Here is a 27,102-nt window from a genome sequence, read left to right as displayed (position 1 = left end):
AACCATGAACCCGAGGCTCTCCAGCCCACACAGATTCTTCTGTATCTGCCCCTGTGTACAGATTCACATTCACTTGGATTCTACTTGTTGGGCTCTTAGCGTTATATGAAGGTTCACACTTAATTGGCTTCTCCTGGTTAGCCTCTTGCTTTGCCACAATGTGTCTCCCTTCTGCCAGTCTGGGGCCTTGCCGTTCCGTATCCATGTACAAATTTCACTTCTTGGTGGTTTTATTTCTTCCCCACCTTTCTGTCATGCTCTTTTGCAACTATTCACACTTGCATTCTCATTTTGTACGTTGCGTTCCAATGGGCACTTTGCCAGTCATCGGTTATCAGCTTGTGGCTTTGCCCACAAAGTTCCATTCAAATCAGTATTCAATATTCACTTTGTCGCTTAACTTCCATTCAACCCATAGGTACGGGTTGGTTTCAACCTGTGCACGCTTTTCTGCTCATTCGGCAATATTTTCACTCCCACACAGCCCCCTCGGAGGACACCAGTCTGGAGTGACGTTACTCTTCACTCACCGGTCTCCGGTGGTCCTTTCGGGCGGCTGTGATGGTCCACTGCTGCTCCGCCTGCTGGCTTGCTCGCATTTCTGTTGCTTCTCTGTTTGCCGGCAGCTCCGCTTCTCTTCCGCGGACGTTGGTGGCAACCTTGGTGCTTTTACTTTGCGTGCAGTTCCAACTTCAGCTTTCCGACTTTGCAGGCTCCCACACCTATGGAATTCTAGTGGCCCAACGTGCCCAGGGCTCCAAAGGTCTTGGGGATCGTCTGCCGGCATCCTGACTTCCCTTCAGGACCCACAATAGCTGCCTCCTCTTCAACAGGATCCTCTGCTGTTCTCTCGCACACAGGCCTCACTGTTTGTCTCTCTGCTGCTCTTTCCTTCCCTTCTTATACACCTGCAACCACTTGACAGGTTGCAGGTGTGAGGTCCAAATTGGACTTACCTGACAGTAATTAGAGGGACATGCCTGACCTTTACAGTACTTTGCAGGCATCTTCCTCGTCCCAGTACTACAGTGGTGAATTGACTTACTAGTGTTCACTACTCCTAGTTGCCCCTTCCTCGTCCCAGTACTGTCATAGGATGAATGTGGGAAAATGAGGTAGGATGTTTTATAGTAGCCCATAAAGGCCAGGGGAGGGCTAGGTTGGTTCTCAATAGGAAAAGGGGGATACCATGTCTCTCCTGTTTCCCCCTTAAACCTTCTCTTCTTCACCCTCCTCCTGTTGTTCTTATACTGGTAAAATCTCCTGGTGTTTTCTCCGTCAGTGGGACAGGGGTAGCAATACCACATAACTGCATCTGGGATTGAGGGCTCTTCCAGAAATGGAAATGAGGGGTACCACGTCTCACCTAAGGATGTCTCAACCCCAATCCCCAAGGACCCTACACCCAGGTGATCCTCCCTCCCTTCTCCGCTCACAGTCGGGATCCAAAAGCGTTTGCCTTTCCCTGGCCACCTGAGAAGAGGACCCACGGGGAGTAGATGTGAGGACGCCCTCAGGTTTCTGTGTTTACTTCCTGCACCTTTGGACCCCCAACGGTCTCTGTGCCTCTCCCGTTACCTTCCCTGGCGCTAGGGTGCTCGGACGGTTCTTTCAGTGGTGTATTGCCTTCTCTAGGGGTCTACTGTCAAATAAATGTATTCCCGCTGGCGGTAACATCACTGGCAGAAGTACCGCCATTCCCAATGATGTATGGTGGGACTTAGCAAAGCGAATAAAAGAAACTCATGATTAGGTGGAGACTTCACTGTTACCACAAGTGGTGAGGGTAATTCCTTAACACCTTTAATACCACCTGTAATGAGGCCCATTGTGTTTTGATTAAAATGAAACTTGCTGTAAAATTCAGAAGTATCACGCACTGTTTTCTTGGCTATTTGCCAATTTTTTTTGGGGGGGGGGCGTCTGTGTCTGTGTGTCTGTAAAACCCCCAGGGGACAGAACTGCAGACAATAGTCCCCATATACCCGACAGGTCTCTAACTATATTGGGAAGAAAGAAGATGATTAGTGAAGTATTCAAAACACCAACCTTTCTCATAAACCCATCGTCCGCATCAAGCAGCAGCTCAAAGACTCTAGAGCAATACTGGAGGCTGGGGAATATGGGAAGTGGCCGTAGGGCGGGACATCTGGCCATGGCTGAAAGCCATAACCACTTGGCCAAGGTCTTTTGGCATAGTTGTTGCAACAAGGAGAGTGGACAGGGCCAAATGCTGTGACCACTGGCCATGGTTGAAGGCCATGCACATTGATATGAAGTTAGTTGCTAGACACTGAGGTATGGGCCAAAGTCTATTTATATTAATTGGTGCAACACTGACATTGGCCACGGCCAAAGACAATGGGCACTTGCCATTGCTAATGAATCCTGGAGAATATATAGCATAACAAAACCTTTGAAATTCAGTGGCTAGTTTAAACAGAGTTAAGATAATCCGATTCATTGCAACAAAACCCAGAAAATGTAGCAGGTGTGGTAACCGACGACCAATTTAACTCCTCCCACAGCCCCTCAACCCCGCCGTTGCTCAGCCCATGTGGACCAACAATAAGGTGAACATGACTATTGGTGAGATCTACGGCTGAGGACTGCAAGTAAAGATGGTCGTCCCTTCACACACACGCTGCATTTCCTAGCTTTTGTTGCAATCACAAACACGCTGCATTTCCTAGCTTTTGTTGCAATCACACACGCTACATTTCCTAGCTTTTGTTGCAATCACACACACGCTGCATTTCCTAGCTTTTGTTGCAATCACACACACGCTGCATTTCCTAGCTTTTGTTGCAATCGCACACACGCTGCATTTCCTAGCTTTTGTTGCAATGAATCTGATCATCTTAGATCTGTTTTACCTAAGTTTTTTCACTCAATATGTATATGATGCAATCTCCTACATGGTCTATTGGCATGCGATATGCCATGGTCTCATGCCGGCAAGGTAAACAAAATGGGTTTATGGTCTTTTGCACACCGGTCCAGATGTTTGACGAATTGTGTGCCGCAGGGGTACACAAGCGCTCTGGTATTGGAATAGTTCATTAAAGGTTATGTAGGCCTCATAATGACATTTATTGTACTGCATTGTCCTAGTTCCTTAACCTATGTCAATGTTTTTATTTTACAGGCAGTCCTTTTAAAGTTCCTGTGAAAGATGTGGTTGATCCTAGCAAGGTAAAAGTTTCAGGTCCTGGCGTGGGAGCAGGAGTTCGGGCGAACATCCCTCAGTATTTTACTGTGGACTCCAGTAAAGCAGGCATTGCACCGCTCAAAGTGCTTGTACAAGGCCCTAGAGGTAAGCACCATACATTATTCGGCTACACTTGCAGATTTTCCATTATTGTTGAATGCATATTTTGACTTCGTATTGACTACTCAATTTGTGGCCTGGACAAATAATATTTAAATTGCGTGACTTGCCTTTGGTGTACGTATCTCGCCTTGCCTTTGGGGTACAAGTGAGGGCAGCCTACAAAGGGGGATATTGTCTTTCAGTCATCTTGTTCTAACCCAGTGTGGTTTCTGGTCATTTCTGGCCAGGCCTTCTTACCCAGACTAAGCCATTGAGGAAAACCTGCTGTGATCACTCCCACCTGAAAGAAATTTTTTTTGAAGGATAGACAAAGTGGAAACCCCTGTGAACAGTCCTGCAGTAGCCGCCTGTGTCCCCGGTGTCTTGGCCACTTATCCCCAAGAGCTGCCTGTTTGGCACACCATGTTCCTCTCACTCAATGCATCCATGTATGAATGCTTGCATCAGAATGAGCTACTATTAACTTGAATTCCTGGTTTGTTGCAGTCTGAACCAAATATTGTACCTATTTTCACGTTTTCATGATTTTTAGAGTCATTTTGCCATTTTTGCTGCAAGTATGCTTCCGAAATGCGTAATCAAATTGTTCACCATCCTAATACAGCTGTATAAATCGACATGGAAAACAGAATTTTCTTTGACTGCTTTTTGCTTGTCCCTTAAGTGTAGGGAATCCAGTAGCGGGTGGGACGTCATCACTAATGTCCAGGGCACAGGTTTACAGGAACTATATAGAATACAGAATTGTAAAAGAGCATCAGGACAGACTGTTCCGAAGGCTGGAGAATAGATTGTGACAGAATCCCCTGTCTGGCTTTAGGGGGGGGGGGGCATAGGCTATGGTGACCAAGACTGCTGTGTACCTCCACCCACAGTATCATGGGTCCGGGGAGGGGATTTGGGGAAGATTTTCTTTGCCGCCCCTCCCTAGTCTACAGCGCATAGCAGGGGTTAGTCACATGGCCTGTAACACTCCACAAGAGCTCCACATCCAATCCGGTTTTCTGCATTGGTGCAGTAAAATCGACTGGAGACTTTGCAAATCGTGAAGATCCTGGACATTTGCATATGGGGCTGCAAACGTTATACTTATGACTCCATTTCATACGTGTTCATTGTGACTGAGTACCAAGTCTGTGCCAGAACGTGGCTCACTCTCTACGATGCATGCGCGAGTTGACAGTGAGATTGATAATGTTAGTACGTAGAGTGCGTCACACACCTTCTAATGAAATATGAACACCTGCTAATGAAACAGAACACCTGAAAGCATTAATCACTTCAAAAACAGGTTATAACCTAACAAAGGGAGAACAATGAAAACACCTAAATGCAGACCTGTGAAGGAAGCAGAGAAGTGGGGGGCGGATTTCCCAATTATCGATGCCGGGTAGGGAAATGGTTGGTGTGGGTGTGACGAGATGATAGTACAGAGGTAGGTATAGAGTTGGAGAAGAGGCAGTGCGAGAAGTTGAGGAGGTGGCGTTTGGAGGCGCCATTAAGCGGAGAAGTGCAGGAAATGGGTAACATTAGGAGCTGGAAAGTGAAGAGGCGATGTCAGGAGGCTGACGGAGGGAGGGAGGCAGGGGAATAAGCATTAGTGGGAGGGGATGGATCATCAGTTGATGTTGGGAGTAGAGGGGGTGGAGCAGGGTGAATCAGGAGGCGTTATGGGTATCCAGGAGGTGGAATCTGAGCAAACGTTGGGGGTAGAGGCGAAGTAGGAGGTCGCAATGGGAGGGATCGAGAAACCATTAATATGAATGAAGGGAGCAGACGGATCAGGAAGATTGGAGAAAGCGCCCGCTTGGCCCGGGGCAGTTGGAAGGGGTGAGCCTCTGTTCTGCAAGGGGTGTGCTCAAGGTGGGATGAGCGGGGACTACGAACAAGATAGCGCAAGGGTGGAGGGAGTCTAAAAATCCATTGAGAACTGGATGAACAACAACTGTGGCTGTGTTTAAAGGCAAATAAGATAGAGCTAATGGTCTTTGGCTCTAACCATGCCAGGTCCAAACTTAACCGCTCATATCAATCCTTTCCCATAAACGACACCCAAATTAAGGTGGTAGACAAAGTAAAAACATTAGGGATGTACATGGATTCAACCTTGAGCGCAGAAGCCCACGTTCTCCAATTAAGCAAGAACTGCTCATACCATCTTCGGCTCCTCCAAACAATCTGCCCCTACCTGAGTGAAGCCAATTGCTCAACAATAGCCAGAGCCACCATCCTATCAAGGTTGGATTATGGCCACGCCCTTATGCTGGGAGCACATAGGGGTCATATTGCCAAACCATCCAAAATAATGCGGTCGGGATCATAAAAAGGAAATCCAAAAAGGAACACATCAGTGATGATAGAAGGAATCTACGCTGGTTAGCTGTTAAGGAAATAATTACATTTAAGGCTTTGATGCTGACACATAGATGCATCCATGGGAAGGCCCCATCCTACCTTTAAAAGCAAACTGGTCATGTATGTACGGGCTCTTAGGTCAGACTCAAAAGGTTATATCGAAATAGCCAGATTTAAGAAAGGTAATGGACTCTGAAAAGCATTCCACATACAAAGCAGCCACGATGTGGAATAATCTGCCCATCTCATTAAGGCCAGAACAGAAATACGCAAGACACGCCTCTTTAAATAATAAGCCGGACCTAGGACACTTTACTGAGTGCCATGTCCTGTGTTTTTGAGTATTATGTCGAATCGTCTCGATGTCGGCGCCCTGATGCTTGCAAGCTGTCTGTGCTATATCATTAAAGAAATTTTATAAAATAATAACTGGAAACCAACTCTAATGAAATTTCAGATAAACTGTTACTTATGTGGTCTAATCCATGTCCAGTATAACAGTATTCACTTGTGCCTCCTTAAAACCTGTTGAAATATTCTAATTTGACTGATCTAGTGTAAATGGAATGCTGGTTCTTCTGGGAAGGAGACGCAGCGCCAGCATAGCTAGTGTGCTGGTACTGATGGCGAGCCATTGTTTGAATGTAGGAGGAGTGTTTGAGCATGGTAGACTTCCGTGTGGCAGGCGCAAGGGGGTGGGTGATGACAATCCATGTATGCGCTGGTTACTGCGACTGAAATAACAGTGTTTTGATTCTAGCCGAAGAAACGGATTCCCATGGTGGTTGGCGCAGTCCATTGAAAGTGATTTCAGAGTTCTTTAAAGGTGATCCGAGGGGTGATGTTAGTGAGACAGGTTAGAACCTTTTCACCTATGCTGTCCATGTTGAGCTTCACAGCAAAGCACGAAAGGCGCCAAGCTTCTGATGACGTTTGCACAAGCCAAATCGCTTTCATGCAGCCAGAGCAGCAATGATTATAAACACCTGTGAATCATTTTATTAGTAATAAAGTTGGTATCGCAAATGTTCGTGGCCGATATCGCTCGCTGATTCTATGATTATTGCACCGATTGATTGCATGCAGAATCTTAAATCAATGAAAGGGGAACGTTTATGACGTTACACACGTTAATCTTGCTTTAAAATTGTTAACTGGAAATGAGATCACATGGGTTTTGATTGGCCTTTTTCTTTTTAATTTTTATTTATTGGGGTTCTGGCTCAGTTAAGAATGGCTTATAGCTCATTGGCATGTCACACATACAGCACATCCACTGCTGTCTCCAAATTAATTCTCCAAGCTGTCTAATATCAGACACGTTATTTATTTAAATGCAAAATATACATTTGCACTAATGCATACATTACAGGTTTAATCTTGCCTTTGTCCTAATTTCGTTCTGGCTCTGTCAAAAATACCCAGCACAGTGAGAATAATTTTTCATAGAAAAGAAGCACAACCCTGATTCATCAAATTAGAAACACATGGGTGTTAGAAGCCTGTTTGCAGTGTCTATGGGCCTCATTACATGGTATGCGGTAACCATGGCGCTATTAGCGCCATGGTTGCCGCCGGTATTTTACCGTGTCCGCCTTGGTGGATGGCGGAAGTACCGCCCTACTCCAAGGTGAGCGGGGGTGGTAATTCCCCATTCACCAAGGCACTTCCCCATTCCCATTTTTGCCCCCATAGGGCTCAATGGGAATGGGGAAGGATCTAATTGCGGTACCGTAATTGGCACCAAGGTCCCTTTGCGGGCCCGTTCCTTAACGGCTGGTAAAACCAGCCGTTGAGGTCGGGTCCCGCAAAGGGACCTTGTAGTAAGGCGGTAAGGGTTTACCAGTACCAGTGCCCTTACTGGTACCGGTAAACCCTTACCGCATTCCATGTAATGAGGCCCTATATCTTCCTGGTGTATCCCATAGTTACCCTTGTTCTGCATTTCTCCTGCTGTCTTCTTCCCCTTCCCTGATTGGGACCTGCCAGAGTCTCACCAGAAGTTATTTCATTTAAGAATGCATAGTGCTCCTGGAGAATTCAATTTCACTTTTTCCTGTTGGTGATTTTGCACCCTTCATCCTCTTAAGAGAAGGGGTTTTTCCTAGATTAAGCAGCACTTGCAGGATGTTCTATGTTTCTAGTCTGCCTGCTGCTTGTCATCTCCTGTCCTGTCCTGTCGGTGAAGTAAGGCGATTAGTGTTCTGTCTTGTCGTCTGTGAATGATGATGTGAGAATGGGACATCGGTGAGAGCTGATGTGTGGAACACAGAGTTTGGCTTTTGTGAGTGTACTAGAAGGGTGCTTGTGGGTTGGTTGGCGATGAATGGTCTTGTGGGTATTCACCTTTGTATCCCGAAAATGCCGTCTTGCAACTAAGAATAAATCAAGTCTCAATCTATTTATGAGATTCTGGCATAATACAAATTGGAGACAGAAATAGAAATGAAAAGGGAAACTCAGTGGTTGTTTGCGGGGGTGGGGGGAAGCCTCCTCAAACTAGGATCCAAAACATGGTCCTTGACCAGTGGTCAAAGTGTACAAAAAGTAGTGGAACAATGTTCCCTACTGGCCTACCCCCAATCCCCACAAACCCCATTGCCAGGTCCCCTCCCACGCACAACGCAAACCCCCAAACACATGCACCTGCTGTTTAGGGGGAACGTTCAGTTCAGTACAGGTTTGAACTTCTTCCTACACTTTTATTTTAAAACGAAACCATTCCGGAACAGTTTCTTTTTTTAAATAAAAGTATAGGAACAATAAAACGTAATTTAAAAAAAAAGTAGGAGTACTGCTTCCACCACTTCGACCACTGTCCCTGACAATTGCTTCTGTGCTGCAGGCATACAATTCCTGCACTGGAGCACACTGTATGGAACAGGTTCTCATCTCCTGGAAGTTCCCAGAGGCCGGGCCGATGTACTCTCTGCAGATACTCGCAAGTACTGCCTGTTTGGAGAGGGTTGACCACAGACCCTCATCCTCCGTATGAGGTCAGTTGAAATGTAAGATGGTAGATAGCATGTATGTATGTATCGAGAATTCATAAAGCGCATTGTTCGCCCAAAGGCAGTATGGCGCTAGAGCAGCAAACTTAGAGAACTATCAAGTCCAGCCTTAAAACAGATGTTTTTTTTTTAGGGATAGGATAAATAACAGGGGATCCCTGATGGAACAGAGGAAGGGAGTTCCAAAGTTTGGCAGCAGCATCAGAAATTGCACAGCCTCCAATCCGCACAAACTTGACGCATGGAACCACGACAAAACACCAGAGGCCGAGCGCAAAGGCCGGGACAGGATATAGGGGCAGAATTTCAGCTGTAATTATTCCGTGCCCACGCCATAAAAAGCGTGATGTACCAAACAAAGGGACGTTAAAAGGATGTGGTTGACCACAGGGAGCCAGTGAAGACGGCGGAGTACCGATGTAGTGTGAGAGTAACGAGGGGCTGACATAGCCACTCTGGTTGCAGAGTTCTGTAGAACCTGGAGTTGATGTGTGAAGTAAGCTGGTTTCCCCGGAAGGAGACCATTGCAGTGATCTAATGCAGATGGAGCAAGAGAGGCAACCCCCAGAGCCTGAAGCTGAACGGGTATGAGAGGAAGAACTTTCAGCTGGCGATGGCCTTTCCGATGCACAGCACTGATCTGCTTTTCAGCCGAAAGAGTGGCAGAGATCTTTACTCCCAGATCCTTCACGACTGGAACAGAGACAGGAAAGGAGCCAAAGAGGAGTTTAAAGAGTTCTGGCACAAGAGGGGGCACACCACTAACACCTTGGTCTTGTCACCATTCAGCTTGAGACAATTGTTGCCCATCCACTCCACCACGGCTGCCAGACAAACCCTGAACCTGGGCGCCCTTTCATTTGATGAAAGGTCCAGGCGCATAACCTCTAATTCAAAGTCTTACGATGAATCAATTGTGTGGTCACACTACCAGAGTCCCTGATGGCTCCCTTGTGAGCCCACCTAGCACTCCACAGGAGCAGCTACTGCGGCGGCCCTGAGGTCCCTTTTTTTCTCTTTAGCTTTATACGACGCATTGCCCGCTGGCTTTCTTGGGCATTGCTGCCGAGTTTACTACTTATGGTTATTTCGTGTTGGAGATGCTGGTTAACGTTTGTTGGGCTGGGGCTGTTCCTGGCTGCCCCATTCACATAGTTGCTGTTTGTCCTATCCCATAAAGGGCACCAATTTCTTCTTGGTTGCAAGGCTACAGTTCTAGGATACATCATGCCCTACCAGCCGCTTTGTAAATGGCGGCCTAGATCAGGGATGGGGTGCTTGGCACTGAGTGGAAGTGTGGACTAGAGTGAACAGACCCTCCATTTCACAAAAATGCCCAGCTTAAACAATAAGGAAAGACCAGCATTGGCAGAGCCAACAGTTTTGTTTGCTAGGCACTGCCCGAATGCCACCACCTGGCTAAAAAATGGCAACCTGTTCTGATAGTAGTCTGGCAAATGCCTATCCAATTCCTATACACAAGCTACAAAATGAATGTCTTTCTCAATATTTGTTTTTTTTTTAAATAAGAAGAGAAATAAACTGGCCCGAAGGCACACTTTGTTAGGGCATTTTTATTCCACCCCTAGCATACTTTCAGCTGTTGTTAATTCTTCTCTCCACAGACTGCTTAGTAATAACAGTGGCAGATCAAATTGTGATGTTACTGCTTGAAAGAGCTAGTACAAAGAGAGCACAAGACGATGTGCTTTAAGCAAGGAGGGGCAGATAGTGGGTGGCAATGGCAATAGGGATTAGCATGAAGAGTCAATGTGTGAGTGGGTAGTTAACCAACAACACCCCCAAGCTGTGTGACCCCCCTCACATTTGATCTCTCGGCTAGCTGCACTCCAATGCAATAGTTTTGGATTACATATAGGTGGTGCTTAAGGATCCCTGAATAGCAAAATTAAAAATGATGCTTGAGAGCAAGGGATTTGGGATGGTATTTGGTGCCCATCCATATTGTGAATGCCAATGCAGAGAATCATCTGCTTCCACTGTGAGACCTGTGAAATCAAGACACCTTCATAAGGAGATGACCGCAGGAATGCAGCAACCTCTTAAGGAAATATTGCTGGAGGTGCAAAACAAGGGCCATCGCCATAGAAGTATTTTGTATTTATTTTAATTTATATAGTGCTTTAATGCAAAGTGCTTTACAAGAGGAACAAGCAAATACAACAAGCAATACATGACAATTGAATCTAAACCAGAAAACAGTACAAGGAACAATTTACATTATTGATGAGGTTAAGCGCTAATGGAGAGGGACCATATTGAGAGAGGGGATAGGGGTGTAGGTAGAGGTAGAAACAGTTGTGAGAGAGGAAGCAAAAAGATGCTAGGGGGTGAGTGGAAGAGATAGGATTTTAGAGAAGTGCAGAATGAAGTTTAGGAGGTAATACAGTGGACGGGGAGGGGTAGGCGGTTCCAATGGAAAGGAGCGAGGAGTTGGAAGGAGCGGAAGTGGGAAGGGGCACAGGGTGGAGGAGGAGGAGAGAGAAGGAAGAGATCTGCAGAACGGAGTGAACGAGAAGGAGTATAGAAGGGGGTGAGAAGTGAGGATAGGTAGGGAGGGGCAAGACCATAGAGGGCTTTGAAGACTAGACAGAGGACATTAAATTTGAGCTGGGAGTGAAAAGAGAGCCAACCTAGTGAGTTAAGAGGAGGTGAGTCGTAAGGTGAGAGAAGGCAGAGGGAGTGGATGGCAGAGTGGTAGATAGATTTCAGTGGTGAGAGGAAGGGAGTCCAAAGAAAAGAATGGAGCAGTAGAGTCTGGAGAAGATGAGGGAGGTGATTAAGAGTTTAGTAGCATGAAAGATTAGGAAGGGACGAACTTTATGGATGTTGTAGTGGTGGAAGCGGCAAGATCTGGCAGTGAGAGAAATGTGGTGAGAAAGAGAGGTGGGGGTAAATGTGGAGACCAAGGTTGCGGGCGTGGGGAGAGAAGGGGAGTTTGGAAGGGGGAAATAGAATGAAAGGAGGAGGGCAGGGAGGAGGAAGAGTGCTGGCATGGAAGAATAGGGCTTCGGTTTTATCTGCATTAAGAGTAAGGAGGTGTGAGGACATCCATGATTTAATAGCAGAGAGGCAAGAAGAAAGAAGTAGCGATGAACAATACAGCACCTTTTACAAGCTAATGTGATGCCGCTTATTAGAGTTCAAAGGGTGTTTGGGGCAGCATGTCAGATCATTTTAATTTTCCTTGTGGAAACCAGATTGGTGGCATTTGAGTAGTGCAGCCTGGATGGGACTGTCCAGCGAGGGTGTTGAAATGGGACAAGAAGAGGAATGATCTGATCTGGGGGACGAGAGGGCTGCTTATCAAATAAGTCTCCCAGATTGTAAATAACTGCCACCAGAAAGGGGCACGACACAATGTCAGGCCAGAACCTGGGGCAACCGGCTGCCAAGCAGTTACCAAACAACACTTCCTCAGTTTTATCATTGTTTAATTTTTAATTATTCATGTTCATCTAGCATTCTACGTCATGCGCACATAGTTTCTCAGCTGCCACTAGAGCATGATTATACGGCCAGATGAGCACCTAAATATCCTCAACATAATGTTTTCTAAAAATGAGCTTGAAGACTATTAGATTGCTAAGGTGCCTAATCTATTCATTAAATAGAATAGGGATAAGGGGGGATCACTCTTGAAGCCCCCAGGGAAGTTATAGATCTTGGACATAAAAGGGAGAAGGGAGAGCAACTGGAATTTGTCAGGCAGAGAAGGCTGAAGCCACCCACCACTTTACCTTAGATGCCATAAAACCAAAGGGGATCTGGAAGAACCGAATGGCCAACCGGGTTTGCAGCCACGGGCAGATCTAGCTTCGGTGCCCAGACCCCACTGGCAATCTATATCTTTGCAAAGCTCTTCAAGTGCTGCCACTAGAAAGGATTTGGTGCTGCAGCCAGGACAAAAACCTGCCAGAAGAGTATGGAGCAGGGCGTGGTCCTCAGCACAGTGAACCGATGGAATTTGACATGAGCCCACTATCTTAGCGGGAGCAGGAAGAGCAAAGATAGTCCTGAAATTAGGCGGATCGGAGAGAGATTTTTGTGAAGGGATTTAAGAACCACAGTTTTCAAAGCTTTTGGGACAACCCTGATATTAGTGAGGTATTTTGCAGCTGGATACGGTGGGACCCGCACAGTTGTAACATTTCGCCCCCCTCCCCCCGGGTGTAAGCACTGCAAATTGCTAATCTCGCAGCATAGGCAAATACGCCACATCTCTATCCAGTAATGTTTACGCTGGTAATCGTGTGCCAGGGCATTTCCCCCTTTTGCCCCCTGGTTGATGCATCCGTCCAAGCACCTCATCTTTTATTGCAAGGCACCTTTTTTGGCATTGCCCAGTGAGCAGTATGTGCTTATGTACAGATTTTCTTGCCAAAGCTCTTCTTCCTAACCTAATTAAGACAAAGACACCACCAACAGCTCTATACCGTTAGATTTGATGAATCATGTTTGTGCTGACTTATATGAATGAACACTACTTATTTTGTGAATCCTATAGCTGTGCCTGTGATTAAATCATGCTGCTAAGTGGTAAACATGAAGGAAAGCATAAACACTTCATAAAGTGATGTGCCGGTATCTGGACTACGACCGGCCCTGTAACATTTAAGATAATTCTGGATCAATGTCCTCTATCACAAGGTTGGGTTACTCTTGATGATTTGTTTTTTTACTATATTTGGCTTGGTGGATGTGCAGTGTGATCAGAATTAATAAGGACTGCATAGGCTTTCATAAGGTTTCCCTTTCATATCATTCAAATTCCACTTTTTTATGCATGGATGCTGCCGAATTGTTAATATATTTTCTGATCATATTGGTTGGGCCATTAGGGCATCAGTTTACATTTGAAAATATTTCTAAATGTGTGTAAATGTAAAATATTATTTTACTTGCCCTCCTATAGGGAGGACATCTCTTGGTACTGTGCATTTAAAGCCTCTGTAGATGTGGCCAAGCGCATATACTGGATTGTGGCATCAGGTGGCATCAGTCTGCATCTTGCAAGTGGCTTGGGCGCTATTTGTATTGCCATTATTATAAGGCATTAGGCATCCTTAAATAATCAAGAGTGCCATATAACAAAATATTCTGGATTCCACAGGGGAGATTGTTAGGAAGGTCTGGATAACAAAGGCTCTTTTAACTTAAGCTATATTTACCAGCACACTACCTTCGGCAATACTTAATGTTCCAGGCTTTTAATTTTGTTATCCGGCACTTTAATAATCATGATCTATCTAGCAACGGCCATGGCAGATGCCTATTCGCATCAGACCAGATAACAAAACCTTGTCTGCTCTTTCTTTATGAGAACTGTGATTTATTTCGTCTTTTGGTTAACCCACTTGGAGAACATGCAAATGGCAGTGGTGTGTATTATAAATCCCAGTAATTTGAGACTTATGATGATTTTCTTGTTAATCCTCAGTTTATGGGGGTACAGGTAGCAGTGTATAGGGGGCAGAGGGGTAGACCTTAGAGAAATCTGTCAATAGTGCTGCACAAATCACGATCCCTTACTCGCTGTTCAGTAGCAGACTGAAAGTAAGGCCTCCTGTGAGAAATTGGTGGTGGGCACAGTGAGGTAAACAACACTGCCATGTTCTCTCCGGGCGACAGAGAAACACCATGCGTTTTAAGCGCTCATTGAAAACCCTATTATTTTAGATCTCAGGATGTTGTCCTTTTAGTGGTACTTATATTCCTCTGCACCAAGATGGCCCTGGGTGGACGCTGCTTTAGTGTTTTGAAGCATCTTCAATGTTCATTGTTTTCAAACAAAGACTTTTAAGAATGTATTTTTATGCTCTGCTGTCTTGACTGGAACACCAAGTGGGAAAGCCAATTTGAATGCGACTCAACCATAAAACAAAGGTTGTTGCTCCCACTGTTGTGCCAGTCCTCACCGTATATTTCTACCCATTTATATGTGCCAATTCTCTTTGGGTGTCTCTATTGTGTCTTTCCTTTGGACACTGACACTAGCAAGAAGGCAAGATAAAATCTTCCATCCGCCTGCACCCAGAAGCCCAAACGCAAGAAGAGGGTCAGCTCAGCTTAGCCATTGGAATCCTGGGTGATCCTTTGGGTGTGTAAGACTCACAGTTCAAAAGACCTGTTTCAAGGATATGGTGATGCTACAAAATAGGGGCACCATGCTCCAAGGATTCCAGTCTAGCCTTTTATATGTATGCATATTAGTAGCAAGCATTGTACAGCTTGAGGCTGCCCTCACTATGGTGAAGGGTTGGAGATTCTAGAAGCAGGCGGTCGGTGGTTAGTGGCGAGGGTAGCTGTGAACAATCATTGGGAACTGCTAAATAATATAAAGAAATACAAGGAGGAGTGTACTGACATACCATGTTGAGGTGCTTTTACAGTAGAGATGCATGCTTCCCAGAGGGACACATGATCAACACTTCCAATGTAACACTGGTGATGAGGATGGGAAAGGTGAGAAAAGAAGGGGTGAGAAAACAAAGGGGAAAAGAGAGGGAAGGAAAAGAACATAAAGCAGACGGAATGGCCAACATACCAGGTACCACACTGTTTCTGCCCTCCCCCAGAAATCCACTTATAAAATGGAAGGAATGTTTTAGCAGAATAGGGACCCAATAAAAGAAAGGATGCACTGTTATTCCATTTCCTCGGACATGCAGGTCAAGAAATATTCAAAAGGCTGCCATATATTCCAGAGCGGAGTATAGATATTAAATTGAACTACGTATAATGAATGTATACAAACCTTATGATAAGGGAAAACAACTATTGGCTCAATACCAATTTGCTACTAGAGAACATGTTGAGAACAAAGAGTAATTTGTCACAGCATAGGAAGGGTTGGCTATGAAATGTGCTTTCGACCACTGTCAGGAAGAACACATTAGAGATAATTTAATAATAAAGTGCATCAGCAGTCAAATCGGTGAAGAATTCAGCGAGAAAAGAGGACCCTTCATCAGACCGCGTCATGAAGTTAGCAAAAATGGGCCACACAGAGTTGCATCAAAGCTCCGCGTGTAGACACAAATAGAACGGGAGAAACCAGTGCGATTGCTTAAAAAGGCATCCTGGAGAGAATTGTTAAAAAGGTATTGGGAAAATGATGCTCAGACAGGATAAACCTGCATGGAGAAAGGGGGGTATTCTTTGTTCATACAGAATTCGCAACAACATGGATGACTCAAGAATGTCGGTACCAAAACCATGGGAGGATAATCAGTTTGGCAACCTTAGAAAATGCTTCAGATGTGTCAGTACCAGCCTTCTAGCCTAGGACGGAGAGTGCATGGAAGTACACATAGTTTACCCAGTGTGTGGGGAAAAAGAGTCACTTGGCAAGATGCATCAGATTCGGGAGTCGGAACACCAGAGCATTCATGAAATTTCCAAGGATCAAATGATGGGAGCTGCTCCAACGGTAGAAGAGGAAGTATATGTACTTAATGCAATTAAAGGGCAGTGGAGTAGAAACTGATGTATTATTGGATAGTTGGGCAGATTGTTTTATCAATTTAGACACACACTTTTGCTGTACACTGAATCGGGCAATAATGTGTACCAATGCCTATGGAGAACAACCAATAAGAATTGTAAGGCAAGTTGAAGCAGAAATGAGATCCCGTGGTAGGGAAACCATGGGAATGTTTGTCAAAAAAGTAGAGGGCAACTTCTTGCCCTGGTATGATCAGGCTGGAGTACAGATCAAGTTGATATAAATTGGGGATCCAAACCATCCTGAGCAGATTTTGCTGAAGGAAAAAGACACACATAAAGAAACTGTAGATGACATAATTGCCTATACACTCGGTGTGTTCAAGCGAGAGGTAGGGTGTCTGGGAGATTTTCTGCATCAGATTAACTTAAATAGAAATTCACAGCGCACTATTGCCAAGGTCAGCCCCATTCCACTGGCACTTAAATCTGAAGTGGAAAATGAACTGAGGAGGTTGATGACTGAAGGACTTAATGATCCAACGGATGCAGAACCATAAACTAATGCATCTCAAACCTTTCGATAAAGATAAAAAGCAGTTCTACGCCACCTTGCTACTACTCCTATAGGTGTGAGGTGGGGGATTATGCTATTGCTGTTCACTCTAGAAAATCCAAATCTCAAAACTGGCTCAGACAACATGGTTCTGTTGGACCACAGATCAGTGTATCATCTGGTGCGATTGCATCCTCAGTCAATACAATTCACCATGGTTCTAATACTTTTTGGATCATCCAGGTGCAAGGGGACGCAGTTTGGATTGGTGTTGGCAGCCAATGTCCTTCAAAAGATCATGTATAGATTACTAGCAGCAAGGAATACATTCAAATACTACAAAGGGCCAACTTCTAAGGCCTCAGACATCCCCGGCCTGGCCCTGTTCCTGTGAAGCCAGCAGCCCAGCTCAGGAGAGCTGCACCATCCTCACTGCTGAAACAGAAAAAACTAACAAAATATTCTGTGAGGTAAGCCCAGATGGGCTACAATTGATTTCCTTTTAATTATCTTATGTAGACCCCTGCCGAAAAATATCAAGATTAGAATTTGCCCATACTTGAATTTGGCCCTGTTAAAATGGCTGCTGTGTTTTCTGCAAGGTGCCCAGCTGATGTGATGCAGGCCTATAGCCCACCTCTAATTGCAACCAATTATCCCATTCCTGATCATATTCCCAGGACCTATGGGAGCCGGCTATTGATGTCGGCCCCCTGCAAAGACCAACTGCTAAGGCCTGAGACATCCTCTGTCTGGCCCTGTCTGACCGTGTACGGTCAACCTAACTCGTCTCATCAGCAACAGTACATCCACATTCGCAACTCTAAACACTGTATTAAACTCTCCATGGCACTGAATCTGCCACCGTCTGATTCTATCATCCCAACTGCCTTTCTGCCGCCCGTAATACCTTGTCCTGCTCAAGCCTCCCATGTCCCTAAAGATACTGAGCTAGCGACCTCTGGGATGCTGCAACAGACAACACCCATCTAGCTCGTGCATAGGTGCACTAAGGCTTCTCCCCTTACATCGCGTACAAAATGTCCCCCGAACCACATTGCCACTCCGCCATCCAACAGCTGCAGAAATAAGCACCTCCAAGCCTGTACTTGCCACGCCTACACCCTGACTCGTATACTTGACCCTCCACGGATAGTAAAAACGCCCTCACAAACTGCTACCTATAAAATGCCACTCCACCAAGCATGTGCCACGCCAAGTCTGGCCACTATGGTTTCTTTAAGCAAGTCTTCCTACGTGTTTAAACCGCTTTGCACCCTCCTAAGAAACAAGCAACTCGTATCGCAAAACATTTGTAACTATTGTAACTCAAAGAAGCTTATCCGGCATCCTGGTCCTGTCGTGCAGCCGTCGGCTTACATCGACCCAGAGCATCCATGCCTTCTATACATAACATCCACAGCCTAAAACATCTTGTCGCACACTGCCTAATAGCGAGGGCGTTCCCCCAACAGTCATGGGGTATTTCAGCGCAAGACACCGATATTTGAATGGCATGCACCACTTGACTCACAACCTCCCAAGTCTAAGCCCTCATGGATGTGCCCAACTTACACCCCAGTACTCGGCATCATCCATTGCAGACTGCATTCTTACATTAGACCCTAGCCTGCATACAGACAGACCTAGTACTCAATCCAACGTAATACTTCTGGGGGCTTCCTCGCCTACTGGAATGGATCTTGGCACGCCTGCCCCTTCGCCGCGCCATAACAGTAACTCACTTAATCTCATGCCCACCCTAGCCACCCACCTCACTGGCCTGCCCAACATTGCCTAGAGTGGGGAGCCACTGACCTACATGGCTGATACTTCCACCTACCTTCTCCCATATCGGCTCGCCTACAATACCTGTTCTCTCAATGCTGCCTGTACCATGCCGCTACATAATGGCATTGCTGTCACGCATCTCTAACCTCACATGCCCAACATCCATCTCGCAGGCTCAGATTCAGTCGACACCACTGATCTCCCCTCTACCTCAGCAGAATCCTCTACCACCCAACCGTAGCCTTATTGAAGGTACTGCGTTCAAAGCAGCACTCATCAACGTGAGATCTCTGACTGCCCATGCACTGCGCATCTGTGATTTACCCTCTGCCAATGACCTGGGGCCTTATTACGATTCCGGCGGTAACCCTGCCAGTGCTACCATGTCCTTGTTATGGTAATTTATATAGCGCACGTTCACCAGAAGGCATCTTGGCACTGGAGAGAGAGACCACAACAAAGAGGAATACCAAGCAAGGTCACAGGCAGTAATTAAAAAAAGAGGGGTCTTCGATGGTTGGACAGAAGTTTGATGGTGGGCGGAAGGCTGTTCCACAGCAGTGCTGCTGAAACAGAAAAGGCGTGGCCGCCCATTTGAGAGCAGCGATGGAGAGAGACGCAGAGAATACCAGAGGAGGCTGATCAGAGAGGGCGACTGGGGACATATCGTTTTTCGTTCAAATTTGGCGGACAGGTACTCTGCGCCTAAACTGTGAAGAGCCCGATGAACAATACAAAGAGACTTGAACAGAATGCGTTGTGCCACGGACAGCCAATGAAGGGAGCGTAGCGCAGGAGTGATATGAGAACCATAGAGTGCCTGTTGCTTGTCTCGCAGCCAAGTTCTGAAGTCTTGATGGTACTGGCCTCATTCCTGGGATTATATGCCACGTTTTTGAAAGGCATGATGAGCAAAACGAAAACAACGAGGTTGCTCACAAAAAAAGAATATAATTGACTGGACTGCAGAGTGTGATCAGGAATTTTATTTCATAAAAAAGGACTTGTCTAAAGCACCCATGTTAATGAAACAGAAAATGTTAGAAGGCATTGAATGGCGAAGTACAAAAATAGGCCTTGGCACTGGGGGGGGAAACCCATGGCAGTTTGATTTAAAGAGGAGTTTAAGTTGTGATATATACTGATGCGAGTGAAGGAGGCCTAGGTGCCGTGTGATGGAATGGAGGAGCATATGGTGGGATTTGCTTCGATCCCTCACGGATGCCAAGACAAGATATTTGGTAAGTGAACGAGAGGCCTTGGCGGTGGGGATTGGGGTTGAAAGCCCGAGGTAGAAATGTTCGAGGGAGAAAAGACTGAAGATTATTTTTCCGAAATAACCTTTGGTCTTTTCTCCCCTGAATATTTCCGACTTGGCCCCGCCCACACCCCTACCCACACCCCCAAACCTCTACTTACCTTGCTGTCGACTCACTGTGTCCCTGCGATGCCTGTTCCCTTTCACTTCTGTGATCGGGAATCGGCGCTGCAGGGCCTTTCCTTTTTTTTCGGGACCGGCTGCGGGGGACTCCCTCGCATCCCCTGCTCACAATATAGTGAGCAGGAGTGTGGGGGCACACCCCCGCAGCTCCCAGTACCGAATGTGTGATTTGGTCACATTTTTCAGCCGTTCAGAATTTTAGAACTGCCGAAATTCGGCCAAATCAGGCATTCAGGCTTTTGAACTGTCTTTTTGGACGATTCCGGCAGTGGATAGTTAAGAGCTGCATGTCTGTGGTTGAATTGTATGGTTTGATCAAGGAATATGTAGGAGACATCTGGCCATCGGATGTCACTTATCCAACTGTCAAAGAATACAAGAAAGTGAAAGATTAAGTATCCAAGAACATTATTTGTGCAGGGGTATGGAGTGGTGTAGTACCAGAAGAAATGAGGAACAAAGTGGGGAGTTGGGGATTCCTGGACATTTGAATTGGTAAGACCACATTGCATAATTAGCATGTATTTTGGGTGTCCAAGAATGGATAACGTCATAGAACAAAACGTGGAAGACTACAGAGAACAGCGTGCAGGTAGTGACAAAGTTCTACACCCCAGAACAACACCTATGACAGTAACCACAGCTCCCATGTCCCATGGGATGAGATTGCTGTGGATTTAGTGAGACCGCTTAATGGGGCACGAGATTTATACTTGTTGGTGGTTGTTGACCCGTTTTCCCAGTGGCTTGAAATGTATTGAGAAATGTTAACTCTCACAGCATTATTCATTTCCTGAAGTCTTTGGTTTGGAGGGAGGGTTTACAAGAAAGCAGGGAGCAGATGATAAACCTCAGTTGGTCTCTCGAGAATTTCAGGAGTTGATGTGGGGAAACGGAATTGTACATGCCGCCGCCACCACCACCTCATTATATCATCCTAAGAGTATGGATATGTTGAGCGGCTAAATTGCATGTTGATGCAATCAATCTGGCTAGCAGTTTGTACTGGAGCAGATTGGTCGAGAGCATTAATGAGGAGTGTCTTTCAATATCCCATTGCCCCTCTTGAGGCACTTTTTGAATTGCTGAGGAAACGCAAGCTGAACCCCCATTTGTATCCAGCTTGGATGGAGAAATCAAAAACAGGGTCTCCTGATCTGGATAAAGTGAGCGAGTGAGTGCAGGTCAGTATTGAGAGGGCTACCATAAGAAATGATCACCTGGATAGCTTCAGGGATGTGGGTAGAGCATCATGGAGCACAGGAAAGGCGAGGCTGCTTAGGGGAGCTCACAAAGGCGTATCAAAGTATTCCGAGCTGAAGGTGGTGCACGAGGATGTAGATTGGGTGACGAGACTACAAGATGATATGGTGCGGAATAAGTAGAGGGCGGCTGTGGTGAGACAGAAGGGGGGCTTCTCCAAGAGAACTCCATGATTGTGGTGAGCAGGTGGAAGGGAAAGAGGCATTATATGTTAAAATATTAGTAGTAGGCACTGCCCTCCATCTGGTCATGGTTGGAAATTCTATCGGCAGATTAATCCCATGATTAGTGTGGAAATGGTGTCCCTTCTTCCTCCAAAGCTCGAGGAGATGCTCCTGGAAATCCTCGGTGGCCACCAGCAGAGCTGATCATCAGCCTTTGGGCATGTAATGGGCAGAAGTGATTTGCGCATCCAACTAACCCCATTGGGCGCCATTTGGGAATGCAACTTTTCCCTGGATCAAGAAATTGGGTAAATGTTGAGCAGAAGGAATAGCAGGGGTGGCAGAGGTTTGTATGCCCATGGCTCCAAGTTTGCACCTGACCTGGAACAAAAGGCGAGGGGAGCCAGTGGGATGTTGTGTAAATTGGCCCAGCAGGGCAGGATAACGTGGAGGTGGATGAGGAAGGCACGGACTGTCTGCCCATAACGGTGATGAGCATGCACGTGCGCATACACACGCACCACTTCTTGGTATCAATTAGAGTATTATGCACAACCAAAAGGGCCATCTGAGTTGATATATAAAATATAGAATATAAAAGAACTGTTGGCAGCATGTTTTGCTAGAGCAACATTGTGGGCTGAATGTAAATGTTCTCTTGGAACACTTTCGAGTAAAGCAGGTGCTGCTTCCGGTAGTTGCCAGGCCCAGTGTCCGGTGCAGTGTAAATTCGGGGCTGGCTTTACCCGCTAGGAGATGCATGAAAGCCACACCGGAGGAAGTCCTGTCTGTCCGGCTGAGCAAAGTAATGCTGTTCTTGTTTGTTTTAGGCGTGGTGGAGCCTGTTGATGTCGCTGACAATGGGGATGGCATCCACACAGTAAAGTACACCCCAACACAGGAGGGTCCATACACGGTTTCTGTCCAGTATGCAGATGAGGAAATCCCTCGGAGGTAGGTTACATGAGTAGTAGGTTCGTGAATCTGTGGGGAAGAAAGTGCCTGTATGTGGGGGAGGGGGATGGGTGGTGCTAGAGAGGGATCGGGGAGCACTTCTAATGTACCATCGTTAAAGACTATGGTAATGGGGCATTGGCAGTCTGTGAAAGGTGATTGGTGGTTTGCAAGAAGTGTTCATCAATGCTGGTACAGGGTCTTTGGAAAGGAGATGTTTCTTGGGCCAAAGTAATATTTTGGAATGGAGTACGTTTCATAAATCCAGTGTAACATGATTTTTCTTTTTCCATCCTATAACGTTTACGTTTTGAATGAGACCAGAGTATTTAGAGTGTAGTGAACATGTGTGCCACCGTGTAGCAACACATATAGTACCCAGCACCTTTCATGGCCCTTCTGTAGGTGATCAGATGGATAGTTAATTTCACTACTGATCCATCTGGGAGATTGTCCTAATAGAATGATGTCTTACAGCTACAAACCCTGCATTTAGTCAAATCACCTGGGAATTGGAGGGCAAGCGGGTATGAGGATATTTCACCCACTTCTTTTGATGCGCAACGCAGCCCTCTCCTTGTAAAGGGAGTAGACCTGCATGAAGTCACATTTCGACATCGCCTCTTTGAGTGGATATACTTCCTTGTGCTACCAGAAGCACCTGTAGGAGCTGCCTGTGGAGTAAAAACACCCCTAAGAGCTGCCTGGGGAGAAGAAGCACCTGTAGGAGCTGCCTGGGGAGAAGAAGCACCTGTAGGAGCTGCCTGGGGAGAAGAAGCACCTGTAGGAGCTGCCTGGGGAGAAGAAGCACCTGTAGGAGCTGCCTGGGGAGAACATCAAAATGTTTCTAGGCACACTTTTCATAAAACAATTACCAGCACAAAATGTATGCAGAAGTCCGAGATTCATCGGGCTCTGAATTTCAGCCCACTGGCCATCACTTCTGGCCTAAATAGGCCTAATAGCAACCCCTTCCCCCAGCCCCCGCCTTTAAGCACACTATAAACCTAATGAACAGCTAAGAAACAGCGTTTTCCAATGGGGTTGTGTCATTATAAAGCGCTTCTGTGAAATAGGCCCTTAGACTGCCAGACACATTGTCACCTCCATCATTAAAGCCTACACACGAGGGCAGAGGTCCTACCCAACAACCCCTACTACATTAGCAAATATGAGCTGTTGAAACGGAAAACTAGCAGCGTTTTCATTAGAGACCATCCGATCACCCTGCAATCAAGTGTTATGATATCCGACTCCATGCTGCATGGCGTGGACGGGAGGAGCGCAGAGCGAGCTGTCGCTGTTCATACCGCTGAACGAGCCACACAGATATATGCCACCATAAAGCTGCCAGCCCCCACCCTTTAACACAGGAAAAAACAGCAGCAGCCTTCAAGATGCAAGTTCCAGGAGATGCACCCTTCCCCCTCGATTCCATTGAACTGTTCCCCCAAAGAAATGCCAACTACCAGAGCAGCACATGAACGCACTGGACACCCCAACATGTCTCTTTGTAGAAAAGGACTGTCCAGAAGAATACACACCATTAGCAGAAAGAACAGCCCATGGAAGTCCCTGCGTGTAATTGCTGAGCAGATGTTGTCTAATGCAGAACTAGATTCTCGTGACATGATGTCCCTCGTGGGCCTCAGGAATACATTATCCATAAGCAGCTGCTAGGCCCCCAGGGCTCTACAAAAGCCAATGGTCTGCGCCTTTGCAAAGTGACGGAAAACCAACTGGTTCAGACTTCCTTCCTTTCTACCACCTCATCTTCACCAACTGCCTCAGCCTGCCAACAATGGAACCAGCGTTCTTTACTGCCCCCTCAATGCCCACGGGAATGCCCAGCTTAGTTTAAAGTAGAGTTGAACATTAGTAAAGCTCTTTCCTCCTTGCTGCCCTTCTCCTCAATGTATTGCTTGATTATCCATTTTCTATTTCCATAAACAGACTGATGGCGTTCTAAAAGCCTCCTTTTTGCCTGCAGCAAGCACCATACCCAGCGCAATGGTCCCTCATTAAAGGCCCTCGCTCTTCCGGGCCCATAATGCTCGTCCTAGCTGCGAGTCCATAAAGCTATTTAACGCCCCCAGCCATCTGCCATAAAGTTATTACAAGTCACCTTGTCACTTGCCCAACCTCATAAAGGCTCTCCGCCTGTGGCGTCCTGCCTCTGCACGTTTACAGAACTCCAGTGGCTTGCAGTGTCCTCTTAACATACTGCCTCGTACTGACATTCCTAACCTGTAAAAGAAAAATAAATGGCACCGCTATCCAACTGCAATCACGTATTACTGCTGTGACAGCAGAAGGCCTATCGCCCAAACAGACAAAAGCACAACACCCTGTGACCCTAGATCACTTTACTACATCAATGCAGATTGCTTGCTTCTCACTTTTTTCTCTGACAGTTACGATATGATTGGTTATTTATAATGCGCTCAATACCCAGAGGTTTCTAAGCGCGGACCCGGGCCCGGGGATCGAACCTGTGTTGCTCTGTAGTCTTACTTCCAAGGCGAGCACGTTGCCCCTGAGCTATCCTACCGAGATCCATGTTTCTTTGTTGAGGAGAGATGTATGCCAACAGGTTTTACTGCAGAGGCAAGGAGAAGCTATCTGAAAGCCACAACATATTTTAAACTATTAACATGACTTTTAAAGGGGTTATTATTAATCTACGTTATTTCCTTGTTACAGACTGCTTGTAGACATATGTTTGTTTCCAAAACGACACAATATACTTTTTATTCTAAATATCAACAAGTGGAATATCTCTTAGCAGGTCCTGGGCAGGTATCTTGACGAATTGGGATACTGAGCAAGTACCAATAATAACCCAGTTAAAAGAGAAATCACTCCAGTGTGGAGTTCCACACGGAGTCAATTTACAAATCAGCAGAATTAACCCATATTTGGGATTTTCATGTGTTTTGTGGAGTACAGTCTTTTGATGTTTTATATATTGTGTGTTTAACTATGAATTTTATGTAACGTGATCATTTTAAGAGTGTTATAATTAAATAAATTATTGTATGAATAAATATATTCGGGAGTATACGATTCCTGGTGTTTGTCACCTCTGTGGGTATATTGTACGGTGTTTACACCCTTTTTTTGTTATATATACTATTAGTCTTATCCATGTGGTAAAGAGTGTAATTTGATCCATTAGAACATGGTTTTTGCCGTCTGAGAAAAACATCTTGACGAATAGGTCATATTTCCAGGGGGATCTTTGGTGGGTCAGAGTGACGTATACCTTGACATATATGCCATATTTTCATCAGCGACCTGCGCTGATAAGAAAGTTCCATCTACCAATTCAGTGCATTGTCTTGTTGACCCATGAATTGCTTCTTTAAAGAGTAACCGCCGCTTCCACTGTGTTGTCTAGTCCCTTCAAGGTCAGGGTGCTTCCTACATGTGACGCCAGCATGGTGAAGGCAAGTGGGCCAGGGCTGAGTTCTCAAGGCGTCCCCGCCAGTTTACCCGTCAATTTCGCCGTCGATACCAAAGATGCAGGAGAAGGGCCGCTTTCAGTCCAGATAACAGTAAGTTGGTTATTTCTTCTTGATTTCAACATTTGGCTCGACAATTTTCAAAGTAACAATCAATATTATGTTACATGCCAGAATATTTGTCATATCACTTTTATATTGATTATTACTATAGAGTCTTGTGAAATTGCAAATAATAACGATGGCTTGGCGCTACGTAGTCGGCTGTCTCTCCGCCTTTCTGCACATGGCAGCGCTACAAGAGTTTGGGGGTAACGTGGGTTTTCACCAAACCCTTAAGGGGAAGGATGGTAATGCGTATGGAACAGCAGCGCATGAAGGGTCAAATCTGACCCTCGTGTGCATGGTTTATCAAAGATGTGAGCACCCAGGCTGGCGCTTACATTTTAAATGTGGCCGCATGCATCTTTTTGTCCCATAAGTGAGTAAACGAACACGCTGCGGTGGATGAATATGTTTGTGGCACTTTTTGTGTGGAGGTAAAAATACAGAGGTTTTTTTTCGTGTTAATCTACCACATCAGTATTTCAACTGTCATGTCGCTAAAATAGGCAGCATTCCAGATGCTGCCTGTTTTGATCATTATCGCCACACTCCTAATGTCGCCCCCAGGGCCAGCCTTGGTGGCCGTAGCGCCCTGGGTGGCAAAACAAGCCTTTTGCGCCCTCCCTCTCGTGCTCCCCTTGGTCCTGGGGGGAAGAGGGCGGCAAATTTACCAAAAGGCGCTGATGCTCTGCGTCGGCTCCCTATTGTTATTAAATGCACTCCTCTCCAAAGAGCAGACCGGATTTCACTTCAATAGGGCGCCTGCCACGCATTCTCCCACCACGCCAGCTCCGAGGAGACCTTGAAAGATTCCTCTGAGCTGGCACCACTTTCTTATTTACTGAAGGGTCAGGGATCCTTTCGTAAATAAGAAAAGTGGCAGACTTTTTCAAAAGGCTCACAATGTAACTGATGCACATGGTGGCCCCACAAAGACATCAGCTTTTACAGCAGGAAAGCACATCTCCGCTCCAAATGTTCCATACCAGGTGGTGCTGAAAACGAGAGGGGGGGAGCCAGCCAATCAGGTGGACAGGAACGCAGACTCGAAACGCCAGTGTAAGACTACGTTCCAGGCCACCTGACGGCCTGCTCTCCTGCTGCCATCTTCCCCCACCCATCCTCTTTTTTAATTTTTAATCGCCCCTTGCCCCCAGACTTACCTTACTGCGGCTGCAGCGGCACTCGCAGCTGCAC

The 27,102-nt window shown here is 46.1% G+C and overlaps 1 protein-coding gene across 4 annotated transcripts in view; it reads left to right on the top strand.

Annotated features, from left to right (window-relative positions):
- Nucleotides 1-27,102, top strand: part of FLNB (filamin B) — a 626,251-nt gene that overhangs the window by 457,915 nt on the left and 141,234 nt on the right. For 2 of the 4 annotated variants that reach the window (XM_069643780.1, XM_069643779.1), the window contains exons 25-28: nt 3,149-3,316; nt 6,450-6,545; nt 22,213-22,336; nt 25,737-25,893. In XM_069643780.1, coding sequence (XP_069499881.1) covers nt 3,149-3,316; nt 6,450-6,545; nt 22,213-22,336; nt 25,737-25,893 — 545 coding nt within the window. The remainder of the gene's footprint in view (nt 1-3,148; nt 3,317-6,449; nt 6,546-22,212; nt 22,337-25,736; nt 25,894-27,102) is intronic. The other 2 variants (XM_069643783.1, XM_069643781.1) reach the window with 1 other exon arrangement.

This window comes from Ambystoma mexicanum, chromosome 2p (assembly GCF_040938575.1).
Source record: "Ambystoma mexicanum isolate Mex_15411 chromosome 2p, UKY_AmexF1_1, whole genome shotgun sequence".
Taxonomy (NCBI): Eukaryota; Metazoa; Chordata; class Amphibia; order Caudata; family Ambystomatidae; genus Ambystoma; species Ambystoma mexicanum.
Note: the sequence above shows the minus strand (reverse complement) of the source record. Positions and strands in the feature narration are given on the sequence as shown.